Source organism: Brassica rapa, chromosome A03 (genome assembly GCF_000309985.2).
Source record: "Brassica rapa cultivar Chiifu-401-42 chromosome A03, CAAS_Brap_v3.01, whole genome shotgun sequence".
Lineage (NCBI taxonomy): Eukaryota > Viridiplantae > Streptophyta > Magnoliopsida > Brassicales > Brassicaceae > Brassica > Brassica rapa.
This window is the reverse complement of record NC_024797.2, coordinates 24,110,106-24,127,344: the sequence shown is the minus strand read 5'-3', so window position 1 is coordinate 24,127,344 and position 17,239 is coordinate 24,110,106. Positions and strand designations below refer to the sequence as shown.

The window sequence follows — 17,239 nt, the reverse complement described above, 5'->3', positions numbered from 1 at the left end:
AACAAGTTACTTTTCCAAGATTTTTCCCATTTACAGTACACATTGTATTTGTAGCCTTGGATTATCTATACTCGTTGTAATATGTTTATAATGTCACGTAAATAGAGGAAATGAAATTATTATTTTTTTTGCTAAAGAATTTAATATACGATAAGCTGCTACTTATCGGGAAACCTAAGTTCATACGATTGTATATATAGTCAAAGAGATAAACAAAAATGTTTGGTTAATTTCAATTTGAAAATGTGAATCAAGCCTGAACATTGACCTTTTAATCCGTGACAGTTATTATCGGTCAATATAGTCATTAAGTATACAATCAAGATCTTAATTCTGTGAGAGCGAAACCTCATATATATTAAAAGTTACGATAAAACTTTCTTCAGCCGAAGGAAACTTCGTTTTATACTTCTTCTAATTTGTCGTGATCCATCTCATTTCCTTTGAAGACAACAAATATTCTATTACATGTAAGATTTTCTCAAATGTCCAATAGTATATTAATACAGCGCAGTATACCAACTTTGTAATCCACTTTCTAGTTTGCGTTCCTTACGCTATCGAATAGTGTGGATATTAACCTCGAGAGAAGATCTTTAAAAGAAGTGAGTTAATCAAATAAAGCTATGAGCTATCCATTTTTCTTGTAATGTAAATTATTTTGCAAATTTTGTATCAAAGAATCATCTAAATTTTGTATAAAAAAATCATCTAAATCTAAGTCAGAAATGTGATTACTCCATTAAACATCTTGATTGAAGTCAAAATCAATCTCGTGTGAATGTTTTTTTTTTTTGAGTTTTGAATTCACATAAAAATGGTTAGAGAAATCAGTTTAAATTTCAGTCAACAATAGTTCTCAAATCATGCTTAGAAATCCGGAGTGGTTCGGTTAGGTGAATTAATTAAGAAGAGTAATCTTCGTTTGAATTCAAATGGAGGCTTTCATCAACCATGAAACATTGAAGCAGGTAGAGGCGTCTTTGAATGCGGTGGAAGCAATCAGTGCAAAATGGTAAATACAAGATTCCAAGTTTGATGAAGATTGCAATGAGAGCATCATTTGGCATAATCAAATTAAATATTACTTATATATACTTTAGAAGAAAAGTAAATAACTTTTTAGTTTATTATCTTGTGCTTAAGCAAAACTTTCAATATAGGTTTTAATCTTAATAGCAGAACATACATATGTAAATATTCAAAATAATCACATGTTTTGGAAATTATATGGGTGTGTGTGTTAACCTGATTTCTATAAGATTAGTTGGGTTTTAGATTAGGATATTATACTATACTTAGTATTGAATCTACAAGAAAAAGTACGTAACAAACTCAGCTAGAGTTTTTATAAGGAAACATCTGCATTTCCTTTTCTAGCATCGCTAGGGCAAACATTTTATGCATCTAAGTATCTAACACACAATAACGAAATCTATTAACAAATATATATGGTTTTATTCTTTTATAGAAAAATTCTTTCTTTGATAAGAAAATAATTCTTTCTTTGAACATTATTCCCCACGAATTACTCTGCGAACGCCATTACACATCACATTATCATTACCTAATCTTGATTAATTTGGTTATAACTATTTTGATTATTTAACTTATTTATCATATGACTCTTATATTGTAGACTTGTCAAACACTATTAAATAATATTTACATAAAATTCTGATGAATGTATATAACATTTAGTTATGTGATGGCTCATCTGCACAGATGTGTGTATATATACACACACACACTAGAACGTATAGAGCTACGAAAGAAAGAATATAAGAGTTTTTGATCAAAAAAAAAAGAAAGAATATAAGAGTTCATTAATCTTCAAGAAATTAGAGTTCTCAATCAGAAGATATACCAAACCAAAATGGGAAGATCACCGTGTTGCGATCAAGACAAAGGCGTGAAGAAAGGACCGTGGATGCCCGAAGAAGATTACAAGCTCGTGGCTTATATAGATAAAAACGGTTATGGGAAGTGGCGGTCACTTCCTAACCTCGCTGGACTAAACCGCTGCGGAAAGAGCTGCCGGCTCCGGTGGATGAATTATCTCCGGCCTGATATCCGGAGAGGCGAGTTTACCGATGAAGAAGAGAGTACTGTCGTTAAACTCCATGCCCTTCTTGGCAACAAGTAAGATTTTGTTTTATTAGTTAGAAATTTCATGTAACTATTTAACAAATGAATTTTGTTTAAAGTGCTAAAACTTGTGGCCCTTGTCACCCAACGACTATATTAATTCTCTTCAACAGTAGTACATTTTGGTAATATAGTCTGAATTTCAGCTTACGATCTCTAACTATGCAAAATGTTAATCTTTGATTATTGTTGTTGTAAGGCTTGAATTAAATTTTCTTTTATAGATGGTCGAAGATTGCGAGTCATCTTCCAGGAAGGACCGATAACGAAATAAAAAACTATTGGAATACTCATATGAAGAAAAAAATGTTGCAAATGGGGATTGATCCAATCACCCACGAGCCAAAAACCAACGATCTTAGCCCTATCCTCGACGTTTCTCAAATGCTTGCCGCTGCTATTGGCAACAGCCAGTTTGGTAACAATACTCTCTTCAACAACAACATTGCTGTGGAAGATCTTCTCAAACTCCAGTTGATTCATAAAATGCTTCAAATCATAGCCCCTAAAGCCATACCAAACATCAATAGCTTCAATACTAACTCATTTAATACTAAACGGGAGCCGGTAGTCAATAACATCAAAACCAATCCAGTGAATCCTAAACCGAAGCTGGCGGCGGCTGGACAATTGAATGCTATTGAACGACATGTTTTCACAAACCAAACTGAAGATGAAGATTTCATGCCATCTTTTGAGGATGTTTGGGATTGTTTTGAAGATAATCAGCTTCCTGGTTTGGTTACGGTTTCTCAGGTAAATTATCAAACCGGAGACGGTATGATGCCAGAATATTATGGTGATCAATTACGTGAAATCCCATCTACTGGTTCGATATCGGTTACTCCTGAGACATCCGGATTGAATTATCCCAGTAAGACTCAACACTCATCCGGTTCAGATATCCTAGAGGACTGGGAGAAGTTTCTTGATGATGAAACAAACGACTCTTGCTGGAAAAGTTTCTTAGAGTAAGTTCTTTTCCATTTTCTATTTTTAATTATGCTATTTAATTAGTATCTATATATATATATATATATATATATATATATATCGTAACATACAATATATTTTCTCAAGTTAAAATATCTGTTAACAGAGTATTGCTATTTTAATATGCAGTTTAACGTCGCCCACGTCGTCACCCGGCCCGTGGTAGACAGGATTTTGTTCAAAGTCGTATACTCATCATAGTTTTAAAGATTCATACACAGAAAGTCAGAAACGTTCGAAAATATTCTTAATTCTTTTTTTTTGTAAACTCCATCTTCTTCGTCAAAAATATTCTTAATTCTTTTGTAACAGAATTATTTATTTATATGCTTGTATTCTTTGGTGACAAAAAAAAATGCTTGTATTCATCTTCTTGTAAAGGATTGTTTGAATTGTATTTCTTCTATTTGGTTTGTTTGTTGTGTAAAAGAAACACATTGTAATCACATTTCGGGGTAATATTTTTATAAAATATACGATTGTTTTATTATACAATCAAAGAAAATAAATTCATCTATATACTGATAAAGAAACATTGTAAATAAAAAAACAAAACCTTAGTAATTTGTATTTGACCACATATTCACATGTTGTGCCATTAAAATGGTGTAACTTGTTACACACGTTATCTTCTAATGTTATAATACAAAATTCCCAATATAATATACACAAATGTTAACTTTCCTAGTCAAAATTGTAAAATATGTTACATCAATCTCCCAAGATCTCATAACATTACAAAAGGTCTCTAACTTTCCATTTATTTGATTATAAAGATTGCAGTACATAGAGATGCATTTAACATTTTATAAAAGAACTGACCAAGAATGAACAACCCTAGCTCGATCTACATAGTTGACGATCTACTAGAAGAAATATTCCTGCGACTGCCATTGAAACCCATCCTCAAATCCAAAACTCTCTCGAAACGATGGAGATCGATTCTCGAATCAAAGAATTTCGTTGGGAGACGCGTGAGTTTTCAAAAGAGCCGTAAGATCCTAGCTGCTTACAACTGCGACTGCGGCGCGCAGCCGAGGCTCCTCCCAGAGTCACGGTTCAAAGGGGACGAAGAGATAGTCTACCTCCATTGCGACACCAAACGACCCTCCATGACTTGCGACGGTTTGGTCTGCATCCCTGAACAAGACTGGATCAACGTTTTGAACCCTTGGACAAAACAGCTCAGGCGGTTCTGTTTCGGAGCGTGGTCGTCCGGTTACTCTCGCGTGATGGGGTTCGGTAGCGACGAAGTCACAGGGAGCTATAAAGTAGTGAAGATGGAGATATGGAGTTACAGTGATCATTGTGGAGTGGAGTGTAGTGTTCTTGACGTTGAAACTGGTGAATGGTGGATAATGAGTCCACCTTCTTACAAGTTGTTCTGTCCAATTTCTCACAAGCTTTCAAGAATATCAGTGTGCGTGAATGGTTCCATCTACTGGCTACAACACGTTGGGAGTGGTTACAAGATACTAGCATTGGATCTTCACAAAGAAACGTTCCATAACGTACCAGTTCCGTTAACGCGTGTCACGCAAGAAACACAAATAGCGAACCTTGAAAACCGTCTAACCGTAGCCGTTACTTATACAAACCCTGAATGGAAGCTAGATATCTGGAGCAAGGGTAGTAGTATATGGAACAAGACTTACTCCATTAGTTTAGCCGGAAAAGGTGTTCCCTGGGAGATTCAGAGTGAAGGGTTCACACCGGTGTCGGTTTCTAAGCAAGGGAACCTTGTTTTTACTGACAATCACAAGAGGCTTTTCAAATACTATCCAAGGACTGATGAGATCCGTTGTCTCTCCTTAGACACTTGTGTTATATCTCCTTTCTTGGAAACTTTGGCTCCACTTCCTTTGAAATCAACTCTTCCGTTTCCTCATCCGCGCAGGACATCCAAGTGCCGCGTGCTTTCGAAACAGGACGAGTTTGGGATAGTAGAGCTTCTCATAACCACTCTAGTAGTTCTTGGTATTGTTTTGTTCCCTTTCTAGGAGTCTCTACTAATACATGAAGAAGAGTTGCTTACCTTAATCTTAATCATGTGTTTACGTTAATCCAACACAGTAGAGAAAAGACATTCCTAAACTTGAAAACCATACACACAAGTCATACACAAACAAACTCTTAATTAAACTCACGTTTCACAAATCCTTTAGAAGATATCTTTTGTTGGAACCTCCGCGGTTGAAGCGGTTTGATCAGAGGTGGCTAGACCTTCGAGCATTCTGATAATCTCTGCAGTGTCGTCTAAGTAGTACTTAGCTTTGCTTGGCTTTTGACCAACGGTGCAAGCGAATATTTCAGCCACTGGAGACAAAGCAGGACCATCTTTAGCACCCATTATCACCTCAAACATATCCTCATCAGACCGATCATCTCCCACGCATAGAATGAAATCCAACAGCTTCCCTTGTTCCTGCATCGTCGTTAGAAGCCTCTCCACCACAAGACCTTTGTTCACGCCCTGTTTTTGAAAACAGTGAGAGACTTGAGAAACACAAAACAGACAATAAAACTAAAACTCTTTTTGTCTGACCTGTGGTTTAACTTCAACGAGTTGTTGTCCGGTTTTGACAGAGACCGGATCATTCGTGAGCACACTTTCTAAGTGTTCCATAAGCTCTTTGGCTTGACAAGATCCAAAATCAGGATCAGCAAACTGGTAGTTCCAAACTAGAGCAGTCTCTTTAGTCTCTATTGTTGATCCATCTGTAGTCTCAGTGTAGAGTCTCATCACTGGCTCTGCTATTTGTTTCCACTCAAAAGCCGACACTAGACTCGATGGTTCCCACTCTGTTCCATCATTTGGTCTGTCCCCCCATTTTCCACACACAAAAATAAAATAAATCAACTTTGTATTCAAGAAGACATGAAACCAAGTGTTAATCTCTACGTTTCAGTTTAATTGTTGTTGTCTAATAAAATTTTCGTTACAAAATAAATATTATTTTACAATCTTAGTGCAAAATTTATTAATAATATTCTCTAATTTATATTTCTACCGGCATTATAATGAAATTAAAGTGTACCTTATAAAGTATCCATGCTCTGCGGCCAAACCAAGATCACCACACGAAGAAAACCATTCGGTTAGCGTCTTCCTATCTTTCCCGCTGATGAGATAAACGATATTCTTGGGGTCACTAGACAGCTTGTTCAAGGTCTCGATCGTTTGGATGCTAGGCGTCGTCCTAATGGACCCCGGCTGCACCATCGTGCCATCATAATCCACAAGAATAGCTCTCTTCTTAGTCCTCTTATAAGCCGAGACAATGTGCTCAATAGAAAGCTTCTTAAAACTCGGATCAAGCGCCACAACCCTAAACCCTAACCCGAACCCTATCCCCCAACACCTCTTCCTCACGTGCTCCGCGCACGCCCTCTCAAGATCCTGTATAAAGCTGCGCGACCAGTAAGCAACATCATGCGTGCTCACGTACTTGTGATGCTTCTCGTGACGCATTTGCTTCTCCGCTTCTGAAACTATCAATGCATAGTCCATGGCCTCGGTGACCGCGTCGATGTTCCACGGGTTCACTCTAATGGCGCCGCTTAAGGAAGGAGAGCAACCGATGAACTCGGAGACTACAAGCATGCTCTTCTTAGCAGCGGAAGGGTCGAGTCCTAACGTCTCGTTGAGCTTGGGGTTAGCTTGTCTGCAGATGATATACTCATAAGGGATGAGATTCATACCGTCTCTCACAGCCGTCACGAGACAACACTCTGCGACCACGTAGTAAGCGATCCTCTCGTAGAACTGAAGCGGTTCATCGATGAGGACCACAGGCTGGTACCCTGGCCTTCCGAACGTGTCGTTGATACGTTTAACGGTGGCTAGGGTTTCGGACCGAACCTCCTGGACGTCTTTCCCGCGGCCTCTCGCGGGATTGGCGATCTGGACGAGTACAACTCGTCCTCGCTTCTCCGGATGCTGCTGGAGAAGCTGCTCCATGGCCAGGAGCTTGAGGCTGATTCCTTTGAAGATGTCCATGTCGTCGACGCCGAGGAGGACCTTCTGGTCGGAGAACTGGTCTCTAAGGTCAGCGACTTTGGTCTGAGTCTCGGGGAGGTTTAGAATCGACTGAAGCTGGCTGGTGTGGATCCCAACGGGGAGGATCTTGATGCTGACGGTTCTGCCGTAGTACTCAAGCCCTATGGTTCCTCTTTTGGACTGGTAGGACAAGCCTAGCATCCTGCTGCAGCAAGAGAGGAAGTGTCTAGCGTAGTCAAAGGTGTGGAACCCGATCAAGTCAGCGTTGAGGAGGGCGCGTAAGAGCTCGTTTCTGACAGGGAGAGTTCGGTAAATCTCTGAAGAAGGGAAGGGGCTGTGGAGGAAGAACCCTAGCTTCACTCTGTTAAACCTCTTCCTCAAGAAAGTAGGGAGAACCATCAAGTGGTAGTCATGTACCCAGACGAAGTCATCGTCTGGGCTAATGACCTCCATGACTTTGTCAGCAAAGATCTTGTTAACGGAGAGGTACGCTTGCCATAAGGAGCGGTCGAACCTGCCTCCAAGATCAGGGTTTAGAGGAAGCATGTAGTGAAACAATGGCCACAGATGCTGCTTGCAGAAGCCGTGGTAGTACTTGGTGAAGATCTCAGGCGGGATGTAAGCAGGGACGCATTTGAAATTCTCGAGGAGTCTCTGAGCGACGTCGTCTTGCTCGGATGGGTCTACTTGGTCTTTGAGGCAGCCGATGTAGACGACTTCCATGTCTTCGCGCATGCCGTCTTTGAGCTGTAGGAGGAGGGAGTCGTTGTCCCAGGTGAAGGTGAGTTTACCGGAGGAGGTTCGGTGGGATTTGATGGGGAGTTGGTTTCCAACGATGATGATTCGGTCTTGCGCCACGGAGGAAGGAGCGTCGGAGCAGACGCTGTTGCTGTTGGTGTCGTCGTCTAGCTCGGATAAGACGCCTGTGAAGGTTGCTACTCTTGGGAACCTCTTCTTTTCCCGGGAGAAGGAGTGGAAGTTGCCTGAAGCGAGATCCAAGAGGTTGGAATACGATCTTGATACCATATCTCCTTGTGTGTGTGTGTGTTTGTGTAAACTCTCTACAGCAAGTGAATAAGGTTCAGTGTCTGCAACAGAAACAAGACATCACTGATCATTAACTCAATCTTACTAACAAAAGATCAAATCTTTTGATCATTAATTTATCGTACTAACACAAGAAGACATAAAAATCAAATCTTTGATCGTTAACTCATATGATCAACACGAGAACACATCAAAAATCAAGTCTTTGATTACTAATTCGTCTGATTTAACACAAGAACACATCAAAGACCATTAATATCAAACATTAATAGAAACCAAATCTGAGGAACAGAGCATTAAGATGAAAGGTGTCATTTTTAGCTAAACACTGGAGCAGGAACACAAGAAGATGGAACTGAAACTCTAAACGATCAGCATCAACAGATCTTAGACTTCTCCAATTTTTTTAAAAAGATGATCTGACATAGAAGATGCATAGGGAGGTTAAATCTGAAAAAAAAAATATACAAATTTCACAAAAAGCTTATATGCGCAAAACCTTGTACCTGAACAAGCAAAGAAAAGGAAAAAAATCTTACAGAAACAAGATTCAACATTAAGTATGATTTCAAGTTGTCGGAATCATGAAATGTAATAAGAAAAAAAAAAACTAACAACGCTAAGCTAGAGCTTGCACTGAAACAAACAAGATCAAAACACAAATCTCGAGGAAAAGTTTCAGTTAGTGAAAGTTCATCAGATCCTTGAGATGAAAAGGAAACGAGAAATCGATTAGATGCAAAGAAGATAGTCAGAAGAGAAAGGAAAAGAAAAAAGCTCACTTTTTTAGAGTAATGGTAGTGAGTGTGAGTGCAGCTCTGCGAGAAAGAGAGAGAGAGAGAGAGAGACAGAGAAAGCTTAAAAGATTCTTTTCTCCATTTCTCTTTGTTCCGCTACTTCTTCACTGTTCTTTCTAATAAAGTCTGTATTTTTCTTATTAAAAAACACTTCTATTTCTTTTTGCATTTGTGCTTTATGTCTTAATTTAATTCTCTATAATTTTTGGGCGTAGATTTTAATGTTTTTGGAAGATTCTCCTCTGCTTTCTCTCTATAATGCAATAATAGTCCTCTGAGATTTTTGACCAATCAACGTAGTGGAAGTAAATACGTTGGCCAAATAATAATGAGTACACAATATAATTAAAAAAAACGCATAAGATTTTGACATAAGAAAATTCATGCTATTTTTTAAAAAATGGTAGAAAACAATAATTTAATTAAATAATTGACCATTTGTTGAGTAACTTGAGTTTGCTATTATTAGCAAATTGACAAACCGTAACATAAAATGTTCAGATGAAATTTAGCTCATGATTTTATCGGTTTTATAATTTTAAAAATATTTTTCATTTAGTATTTTAAGATGAATATACCAATATTTAACATGTTAAATAAATGTAGATCACAGTTATAATGATAAACATATCATTTAATAACTTACATGTCTACCCCAAAAGAAATATGTTACAAATAAAAAATGTGTTCCATAATGTTTAGAAGAACAAAGGAGTGAAACAATCAAAGCTTATTTCAGTCCATTTTGCATAGTTATATAATATATTACTATTTTTATTTTATGAACTATTATATTTTCTATTGATATCTGTTGCAATTCCTTTTTCTTTCTTTTTTAACTTCACATTCTGATTTGCTAAGAAATAAAATAATATCCTTATTTTCTCTTATGGTATGTGACTGAATGTCTTAGTAAGATACTAACAGATAATCATATACGGGGACAGAGGTGTATAATATATAATTTTTTTTGTCACACCCTTTTGTTTTCTACTTGTACCCACAATTTAAGGTTGGCGGATAGGAAAAATGGTAGATTTTTTGTTGTGTGTGCATAGTAAGCTAGGCATCAGAATAATGCAAAAAGAGTTGGTACGTACTAGTGTTGATTAGTGGTCGTTTTCTACAAATAATAATTTTGATGTTTCAGTTTTAATAATTTCTGAATAAAAAGACAACAAATCTCTTGATGTTTTTGTAGATTGGGAACACAGGTCATGTCTGTCTCTTTTAATTTGCCTTTCTCTCCTATTATAATGGTGATTTGTTAGAACATTTTGATTGAAAGTATCTTACAACAATATTTTGTAATTAAATATAAACATAACAAAGAAAGATTAGAAAAAGTGAAAAGGTTTTCAAATAATTTTTTGAGAAATGCATAAAAACTTTATGAGCCATTTGTCTCGCAAAGAGTAGTTCAATTCATAAAACCAAAAATTAATTTTTATCATATAACTAAATTATATTGAAATATTACTCTTTTTTGTTGTAAAAACTCTTCTAAAATATTGAGATGATTTTATATATCTGACTGATTGTATCGAAGTTGTCTAATTCAAACCCTGTAAAATATCATTACTGAATAAGTGTTTCTTTACTGTAAGCAATCAAACTTTTTTATATAAAACAAAAGGACATTCCAAATTAGCCAGCCACCAGAAATGCTATTAGAAATTTAAATGATGATTTAAAAGTAGATTCGATCGCTACATTTTGACTATAATCATGATCACAACTCTTGATTCAAAAACCTTAAGAGTCTGATTGATAAAAATAAAGTAACTGGGAATAACTAAAAATTGAGGTAGGAAAGGAAAAAAAAATAAAACCGTAAAAAATAAATCTAGAGGCAAACTTTTACTCTATAGAAAGAGGACTGTTTTATTTTACAGATTCGCAAAAATATTAAAATATTAAATCTTCATAAATTAAACTTTTTAAATTGATTGGTTGTATGACTTCTAGTTCAGCTAAAATATTATTTTTTCTAATATTTTACTGTAATATAATTATAATTATTTTGCCAAAGGTTAAGTATAAGTAAATAAGCTCGTAAGTCATGATTACTAAGACCATCTCCAATGACTTACTCTATTTTTTACTCTAAAATAGAGTAACTCTATAATAGACTTTGAGTTTGTTTCAATGGTACTTTATTTTAAAGTAAAAAATAGAGTGATGAACAAAAAAAAACAAATTACTCTATATTTGGAGTAAACCTATTTTTCACTCTATTATAGAGTTAGAAATAGAGTACCATTGAAGCATTTCTTACTCTAAACTCTATTTTAAAGTGAAAAATAGAGTGGGATTGGAGATGCTCTAAGTATTACAGTGTCGTACTATATCTATCAATTAACTCAATTTTATTGATTACAGTTAAATTTTAACTACTGCATTTACTTCAATAATAATTTAGTCTACTTCAAATACTTTGTATATAGTATATACACACTTTTGGTTTGTAAGTGATTAGTAAAATTTTATACGGTTTATCATTTTTGAACAGCATTAGAAAGTGATTATTATTATTTAAAAATAATTTAAATGATAATAAAAATAACTTACAATATTATCTTTAAAAATTTCCATTGTATGAAAAGATTAAACATCTAACCATAAAAAGAGAGAGAGAGAGAGTACAATATATTGGTATTGGAATATGATTTTCTTTTTGCAGTTGTACAACTAATACACAATTTCAAACCACAAGTATAAAATTATTATAATAAAATTTAAAGGGCAATTCTTTCAAATAGCCTATTTTAAATTTTTGTCACAAAAATAGCATTCAAGAAAGAAAATGATCAAAATAATATTTTTTATTTGAAATTTTTAATATTTATTTTTTAAATTTTCAAACTTTATCTTCAAAACCTCACCCTTTAACTCTAAATCATAAGTCTAAATTAGTTAACTCTAGTGTATAAATGTAGTCTTTTAATAAAACTTCGTTTGGCCATTTTTCTCATTAAAAACTATTTTTGTGACAAAAACTTAAAAATAGCTATTTTAGAGAATTTCTCAAATTTTAAATATATTTTTTGTATAAATTAAGCAAATGTTTCGACTTTTAAATCAACAAACTTCATATCAATCATACTCAGATTTACATATAGTATTATGTAGGATGACAACACAAATTAAGGATGACGGGAGCTAAATAATGTTTTATCGAAATTATTTTGATTTTAGTTCCGTTTAAAATTTGAATTAAAATGAGAATGAAATGTATTTTACTGAGATAGCAAAGAAATGAAAATTCTAAAACTAAACACATCATAAAGACAAGCAATTTCAAAAAAATTCAAAATGATTACAAAAATCTTTACTTATTATTAATGGAAAAAACAAACCAGTCACAAAATGCTTTAGAAACCTTAGAACAAACAAACATCATTAAAACATTTAAAAATTTCCCATCCGGAAAACCCCCTATGCAGTCACCTGAAACTGACGGAAAGAACTTTGGACGGCGTATGATCATGAATAAATATTGGAGTTTTATACAGGCGCGTAGAGTTTACTTAACTGAGCTTAATGTTCTGAAGAATACAATACATTTTATTGCTTAATCAATCTTTTAATTGGTTGTCAAGATTCTAAAGGAATGATTTGTTTTATATTTTCATGAAAAATAATATTTTTTATCTTTAAAATGTCCTTTCAGATTATCAACCCGACAAAGAATATATTGTTAGATTATCAAATTGGGGCAACTTGCCATTACCTTATAAAACTTTGTTTCTTTTTTTTGCTAAACAAATCAAACATTGTTTTTTGCAGTTTAATATTATGAATCGCGTTTCAAAGAGGAGAGGCCCCTTTCATGTCTCAATAGTTTAATCCGCTATATATCCTTTAGAAATGGCTAGTAAGTGATATACATGCAAATTAATAGGGGTTTTTTTTTTGAGTAAAAATTAATAGGATTTTGTGAATATCTGTATATTAGGTATTTAGGTTTATGTAAAGAAACCCTTTCTAAAAAGGATTTATGTATAGATACATAAAATGAAAATAATATAAATGATAATAATACATACACAAATGATGAGCATCTCGTTCTATTATTTCCCACCGCCTGTTTGTGTGGGTGTGCGTGTGACTATATACATATATAAGCAGCATTGATGTTTGTTTGTATCATGATTTGGGTCCACCCAAGAGTCAACACCATCATTAAATGTCAATATAACTGGTAACACATCCCCACCATAGAACACCTATACTAGGCGCACACTGAACATATGCGTATATGTATGTGACTTTGTCGATACATTGATCATTGTTCTACAATAATGCATCCGATATAATATATAGTATTCCCAATAATGGTGGTGATATATGAAATCATGTCAACTTTTTGTTAATTTTCTTTACAAGGTATGATAAAAGAAAACACACAAGCTAGCTTTACTATGAAATCATTTACCAAACTCTTCTTTATCAAATGTAATTATGTTCTCAGGAAAAAAAAAACACTAATCATATGGTTTACTAAAAATGTATTGGAGGACTTCTTTGGGTTTGCCTTGAGTACTTTGTTTTCTATTTGAGTGTGATATAGTAATCACGAGAACGAAGTCCAACCACCTTTGAAAATAATGAGAAAGCTACTTGGACGTCTATATTATCACCACGTGTCAAGCTTAGAATGTTTTGAAATTTTGCTCACAAATTTGAATCAACCAACAGCAACCCATCTCAGATATGCTTACAAAATACAAATTATAATTAGAGATTAATTAAGCATCCGGATCAGTTTATTCTCAAAATCTAACCACTTATATTAAGACGATACGTTAATTAAGCATCCGGATCCGTGGCGCAATGGTAGCGCGTCTGACTCCAGATCAGAAGGTTGCGTGTTCGATTCACGTCGGGTTCAAAACCCCGAAATTATACCGGATAACTTTTTTTTACTTAAGCATCATTGCACGGCACGATATGCTTATGGAAAAGAGCCAAACGGCATGCATGCTTCCACGTTCAGCTTTAAAACATAAACGGCGTGACATCTGAGCTAAATCGATAAAAAACCAGCACGTAGTCTCCAATTACACCTTTTTTCTTTCCAAGCTTTTTAGCAAACTGTTGGGCTAGGGGTGGGCACTTTACCCGATATCCGAAGTGGCACCCGAACCCGATCCGAAAAAACCGAACCGAAATCCGAACCGAAGTAGCAAAATACCCGAACGGGTATTGAATAAGGAGAGATTGGATACCCGAACCCGAACGGATAATACCCGAACCCGAATGGATATCCGAAGATAACCGAACATATGTATAATTAACCTTATGTTTCTAGTTTATATCTCTCATTTTATATAAAATATTTATATTGATACTACACATAATTTAAGTTCATATGATATACATACAATTCCGGAAAAAATGATTTGCTACTCACTTAAAATGCATGTCAAGTTTTTTATTTTAAAAATTAACAAAAAGTTATATCCAAAATTAAAAAAAAAATAACTAAATTAATGCCTTTTTAGTTTTAAAATGTTATGTCAAAATCTATTAACCATTCAATCTATTAAAAATAAAAAATTAGTTAACTAAAAGTTATATTTTAAAATACAATAAACTTGAGAAATGAAAATTTTAATATTTTTTTTCAAAATCTAAATATCCGAACCCGATCCGAAATAACCGAATCCGAACTAAAAATACTCGAACCCGACCCGAAGTACAGAAATACCCGAACGGGTTCTAGACCTCTATACCGAAATACCCGAAAATCCGAAATACCCGACCCGAACCCGAACGGGTACCCGAACGCCCACCCCTATGTTGGGCTAAGAAGAACAATCAGAGCGTTACAAACAAAAAAGTTTTAACAGAAGAAGATAATAATAAACTAAGCAGTTTCTTCAGGCTTGACAAAGAATTCTATATAAGCAATTCTACTCGGCGGCTGATAACCTGCAGATTCCACTTGTGGAGCTAACGCTTTAGCAACCGAAACCAAGTGCTGAACTTTCAACATCCCTCCTCTCCCTATTGTCAGCTTGCTTCCCCTGTTTTCCCTCGCGACGTTTCCCGGAATATTTGCTGTTGTCGCCTTTAGAAACTTGTATTTGTACCTAAGAAACAAATAAGATCGTTAGCAAATGTAACCACTCAGTCTTCTTGATTAGTGTCACTCCTATAAGTTGAAGGATTCAAACAACTAAAGCTAGAGAAGGGATTGGTTTAATTGTCACCCGTAAGAGACTTCAGTATCGCAATGAAAGGCAAGGAGAAGATCTGTGTTGGCATAATACATGAAGTCTATCTGCAAAAGAGGAGTGTTACTCTTTCACAGAAAAACTATACGTCATCAAAAAAATTAACAAGTGAGAAACACAAGACCTGTAAGTCTCCATGTCCTTCTCCTCTGAAGGTAACACAGGGAGGAGACTTTTGAAGACTAATCTGCACGCTTGATCCAGGCCACTCAAGATCATCAATTGCTTCTTTCAACGCAGCTGACTAATACATTTCATCAAACCAATCATTAGAGAAACCTCTAACAAGCAACGAGACACTTCACTACATCATACGTTACCTTAACAGTAAAAGTAAGCGGCGCAGCCCCGGCCTGCTCAAAGTTATAGTCCCACTCACTAGTCTCTGGGATTCTCGTTCTTATCTCAGAGTAGATACACGAGTTTAAGGTATCAACAGACCTAATAAAACCACAACCATCATCAGCTAAACTACGCGAACAAAGAGGATGAGTGATTGTTTCATCATACTTGAGAAGAAGCTCCATGTCAGGGCCTGGATACTTGATTTCAATAGTATTTGAGTGTCCAGGTGATGAGAATGTGTTCAAGCAGTCAACAAGAAGGCCTAAGCTGATTCCAAATCTAGGTCTCCCTTCAGCTCCGTACTCGTACTTCGTGAACAGCTTCTCACACACACATACAACGTTACGGATTCTACAGTTTGGTGAATCGAATTTAAAGGTTTAGGAGAAATCGATACCTCGCGTTGAAGATAGACCTTGGCTTGAAGACAGCCTGATTCCTCCACGATCAAGACGATTCCGTGCTCGGATAGCTCCACTAAAGCATCCTGTAAGCATCGAAGAGAATCGGTGAAGAAGATCGATGACGTAAAAGAATCCTAGATTGGGGTTCTGAGGAGATGGAGATGAGACCTGGTGGCGTTTCCATCGGACGCAGGTGAGGGCATCGACCATGCCTTGGACGTTGTCGAGCTGGCAAACGAGGTCCGGCGCGTCTGGTTCCATCGCCGGCGACGAGTTCATCTCTCTCTCTCTCTCTCTCTCTCTCTCTCTCTCTCTCTCTCTCTCTCTCTCTCTCTCTCTCTGGTCGCTTCTCCTTCTTCCGCTTTCCCGCCAAAGAGTTATTAGTCTAATGGGCTTATTGGGTCCTTCCCTTTCCCCTCAAAGCCTCTTAAAAACGAATGTTTCTTTGATTATTGGTTATAGTTATCTATAGTTAAACTCGTTAAAATCTGTACTATATTTAATGAAAATAAATAAATTTATTACTATATAATTAACCTGAAATTAAACAATTGATTTGATAATTATCATTATCTAAAAGTAGTTTATATTATATTATCCAAAAAAAATATTTTTAGATCATAATTTAAAAAAAAAATATAAATTTCTCCATAATTTCTGTATAAATGAGTGTTTCAAATTTATTTTACATGATAAAAAATGATTTCTTTGTAATGAAAAGCTTTTTCATATATAAAGAACATGATTTTTAATTTACTACTAAATATTTCAAACGCATGAATATTTTCAAATTCATTTTACTTAATAAAAAGTATTTATATTGTGATGAACTTTTTCTTGTTATATATAAAATTATTGTGTAACGTATTATTAAATATTTTGAACACATGAAGCATAATTTATTTTAATGGTTTTGATGATACTTGTAAAATTATTATAGTCGCATGGACAAAACACCTGGTAGATAGTAATTGATAGCAAATGGATAAATATTACATGCCGTTAATGGAATTTTCTCTCTTTTTTTTGTTATCTGATTTATTTTATTATAAAAGTGAAATACAAAAATAAAATATAAACTGTGATATCTTTGAATAATGTCTGTCACAAAGCCCAAGTTTTTGAGATAGCAGTAAAGAAGGTGGTATATGGATAAGCTTATAAAGGAGTTGGACCTTCTCACATCAGAGACATAACAACTGTAAAGGTTTAAGTATAGTGTCAGAACTGTATAAGTTTTTTTTTTGAACTTAAAAGATTAAT

The 17,239-nt window shown here is 35.1% G+C and overlaps 4 protein-coding genes and 1 non-coding gene across 6 annotated transcripts; 3 read left to right on the top strand and 2 right to left on the bottom strand.

Moving 5' to 3' along the window:
* Positions 1-1,824: 1,824 nt before the first annotated feature.
* LOC103860942 (transcription factor MYB39) lies at positions 1,825-3,631 on the top strand. Its single transcript, XM_009138624.2, has 3 exons — positions 1,825-2,142; positions 2,373-3,119; positions 3,271-3,631. Exons 1-3 carry the CDS (start codon positions 1,877-1,879, stop codon positions 3,305-3,307), a joined length of 1,050 nt encoding a protein of 349 aa, XP_009136872.1. The 5' UTR covers positions 1,825-1,876; the 3' UTR covers positions 3,308-3,631.
* A 276-nt stretch (positions 3,632-3,907) lies between these two features.
* On the top strand, positions 3,908-5,494 carry LOC103861158 (putative F-box protein At4g17780). Its single transcript, XM_033286121.1, has one exon. The coding sequence runs from the start codon at positions 3,969-3,971 to the stop codon at positions 5,139-5,141; it is 1,173 nt and encodes a 390-aa protein (XP_033142012.1). The 5' UTR covers positions 3,908-3,968; the 3' UTR covers positions 5,142-5,494.
* LOC103860941 (alpha,alpha-trehalose-phosphate synthase [UDP-forming] 5) lies at positions 5,155-9,209 on the bottom strand. 2 transcript variants are annotated; one of them, XM_009138622.2, is made up of 4 exons: positions 8,971-9,209; positions 6,180-8,229; positions 5,687-5,960; positions 5,155-5,614 (listed from the first exon to the last, which is right to left on the bottom strand). In XM_009138622.2, the coding sequence occupies exons 2-4, from the start codon at positions 8,165-8,167 to the stop codon at positions 5,303-5,305; spliced, it is 2,574 nt and encodes an 857-aa protein (XP_009136870.1). In that variant the 5' UTR covers positions 8,168-8,229; positions 8,971-9,209; the 3' UTR covers positions 5,155-5,302. The 2 variants fall into 2 exon arrangements, with proteins under 2 accessions (XP_009136870.1, XP_009136871.1); XM_009138623.3 differs by lacking the exon at positions 8,971-9,209 and adding an exon at positions 8,728-8,936.
* Positions 9,210-13,807: 4,598 nt separating this feature from the next.
* TRNAW-CCA lies at positions 13,808-13,879 on the top strand. Its single transcript has one exon. It is a non-coding gene; the product is annotated as a tRNA-Trp (tRNA).
* A 111-nt stretch (positions 13,880-13,990) lies between these two features.
* LOC103860940 lies at positions 13,991-16,341 on the bottom strand. Its single transcript, XM_009138621.3, has 8 exons — positions 16,145-16,341; positions 15,970-16,059; positions 15,738-15,892; positions 15,548-15,668; positions 15,352-15,471; positions 15,204-15,274; positions 14,790-15,083; positions 13,991-14,084 (listed from the first exon to the last, which is right to left on the bottom strand). Exons 1-7 carry the CDS (start codon positions 16,253-16,255, stop codon positions 14,858-14,860), a joined length of 894 nt encoding a protein of 297 aa, XP_009136869.1. The 5' UTR covers positions 16,256-16,341; the 3' UTR covers positions 13,991-14,084; positions 14,790-14,857.
* Positions 16,342-17,239: the final 898 nt, after the last annotated feature.

What these genes read in the sequence shown, in the direction of transcription:
- LOC103860940 (XM_009138621.3), bottom strand. Translation starts at nt 16,255, where the DNA reads ATGAACTCGTCGCCGGCGATGGAACCAGACGCGCCGGACCTCGTTTGC. An exon ending in CGCTTACTTTTACTGTTAAG is followed by an intron (nt 15,472 to 15,547) that starts GTAACGTATGAT and finishes GAAATGTATTAG; the next exon opens with TCAGCTGCGTTGAAAGAAGC. An exon ending in GATACTGAAGTCTCTTACGG is followed by an intron (nt 15,084 to 15,203) that starts GTGACAATTAAA and finishes TTTGTTTCTTAG; the next exon opens with GTACAAATACAAGTTTCTAA.
- LOC103860941 (XM_009138622.2), bottom strand. Translation starts at nt 8,167, where the DNA reads ATGGTATCAAGATCGTATTCCAACCTCTTGGATCTCGCTTCAGGCAAC. An exon ending in GAGCATGGATACTTTATAAG is followed by an intron (nt 5,961 to 6,179) that starts GTACACTTTAAT and finishes ATGGGGGGACAG; the next exon opens with ACCAAATGATGGAACAGAGT. An exon ending in TCGTTGAAGTTAAACCACAG is followed by an intron (nt 5,615 to 5,686) that starts GTCAGACAAAAA and finishes TTTCAAAAACAG; the next exon opens with GGCGTGAACAAAGGTCTTGT.
- LOC103860942 (XM_009138624.2), top strand. Translation starts at nt 1,877, where the DNA reads ATGGGAAGATCACCGTGTTGCGATCAAGACAAAGGCGTGAAGAAAGGA. An exon ending in CATGCCCTTCTTGGCAACAA is followed by an intron (nt 2,143 to 2,372) that starts GTAAGATTTTGT and finishes TTTCTTTTATAG; the next exon opens with ATGGTCGAAGATTGCGAGTC. An exon ending in TGCTGGAAAAGTTTCTTAGA is followed by an intron (nt 3,120 to 3,270) that starts GTAAGTTCTTTT and finishes TTTAATATGCAG; the next exon opens with TTTAACGTCGCCCACGTCGT.
- LOC103861158 (XM_033286121.1), top strand. Translation starts at nt 3,969, where the DNA reads ATGAACAACCCTAGCTCGATCTACATAGTTGACGATCTACTAGAAGAA.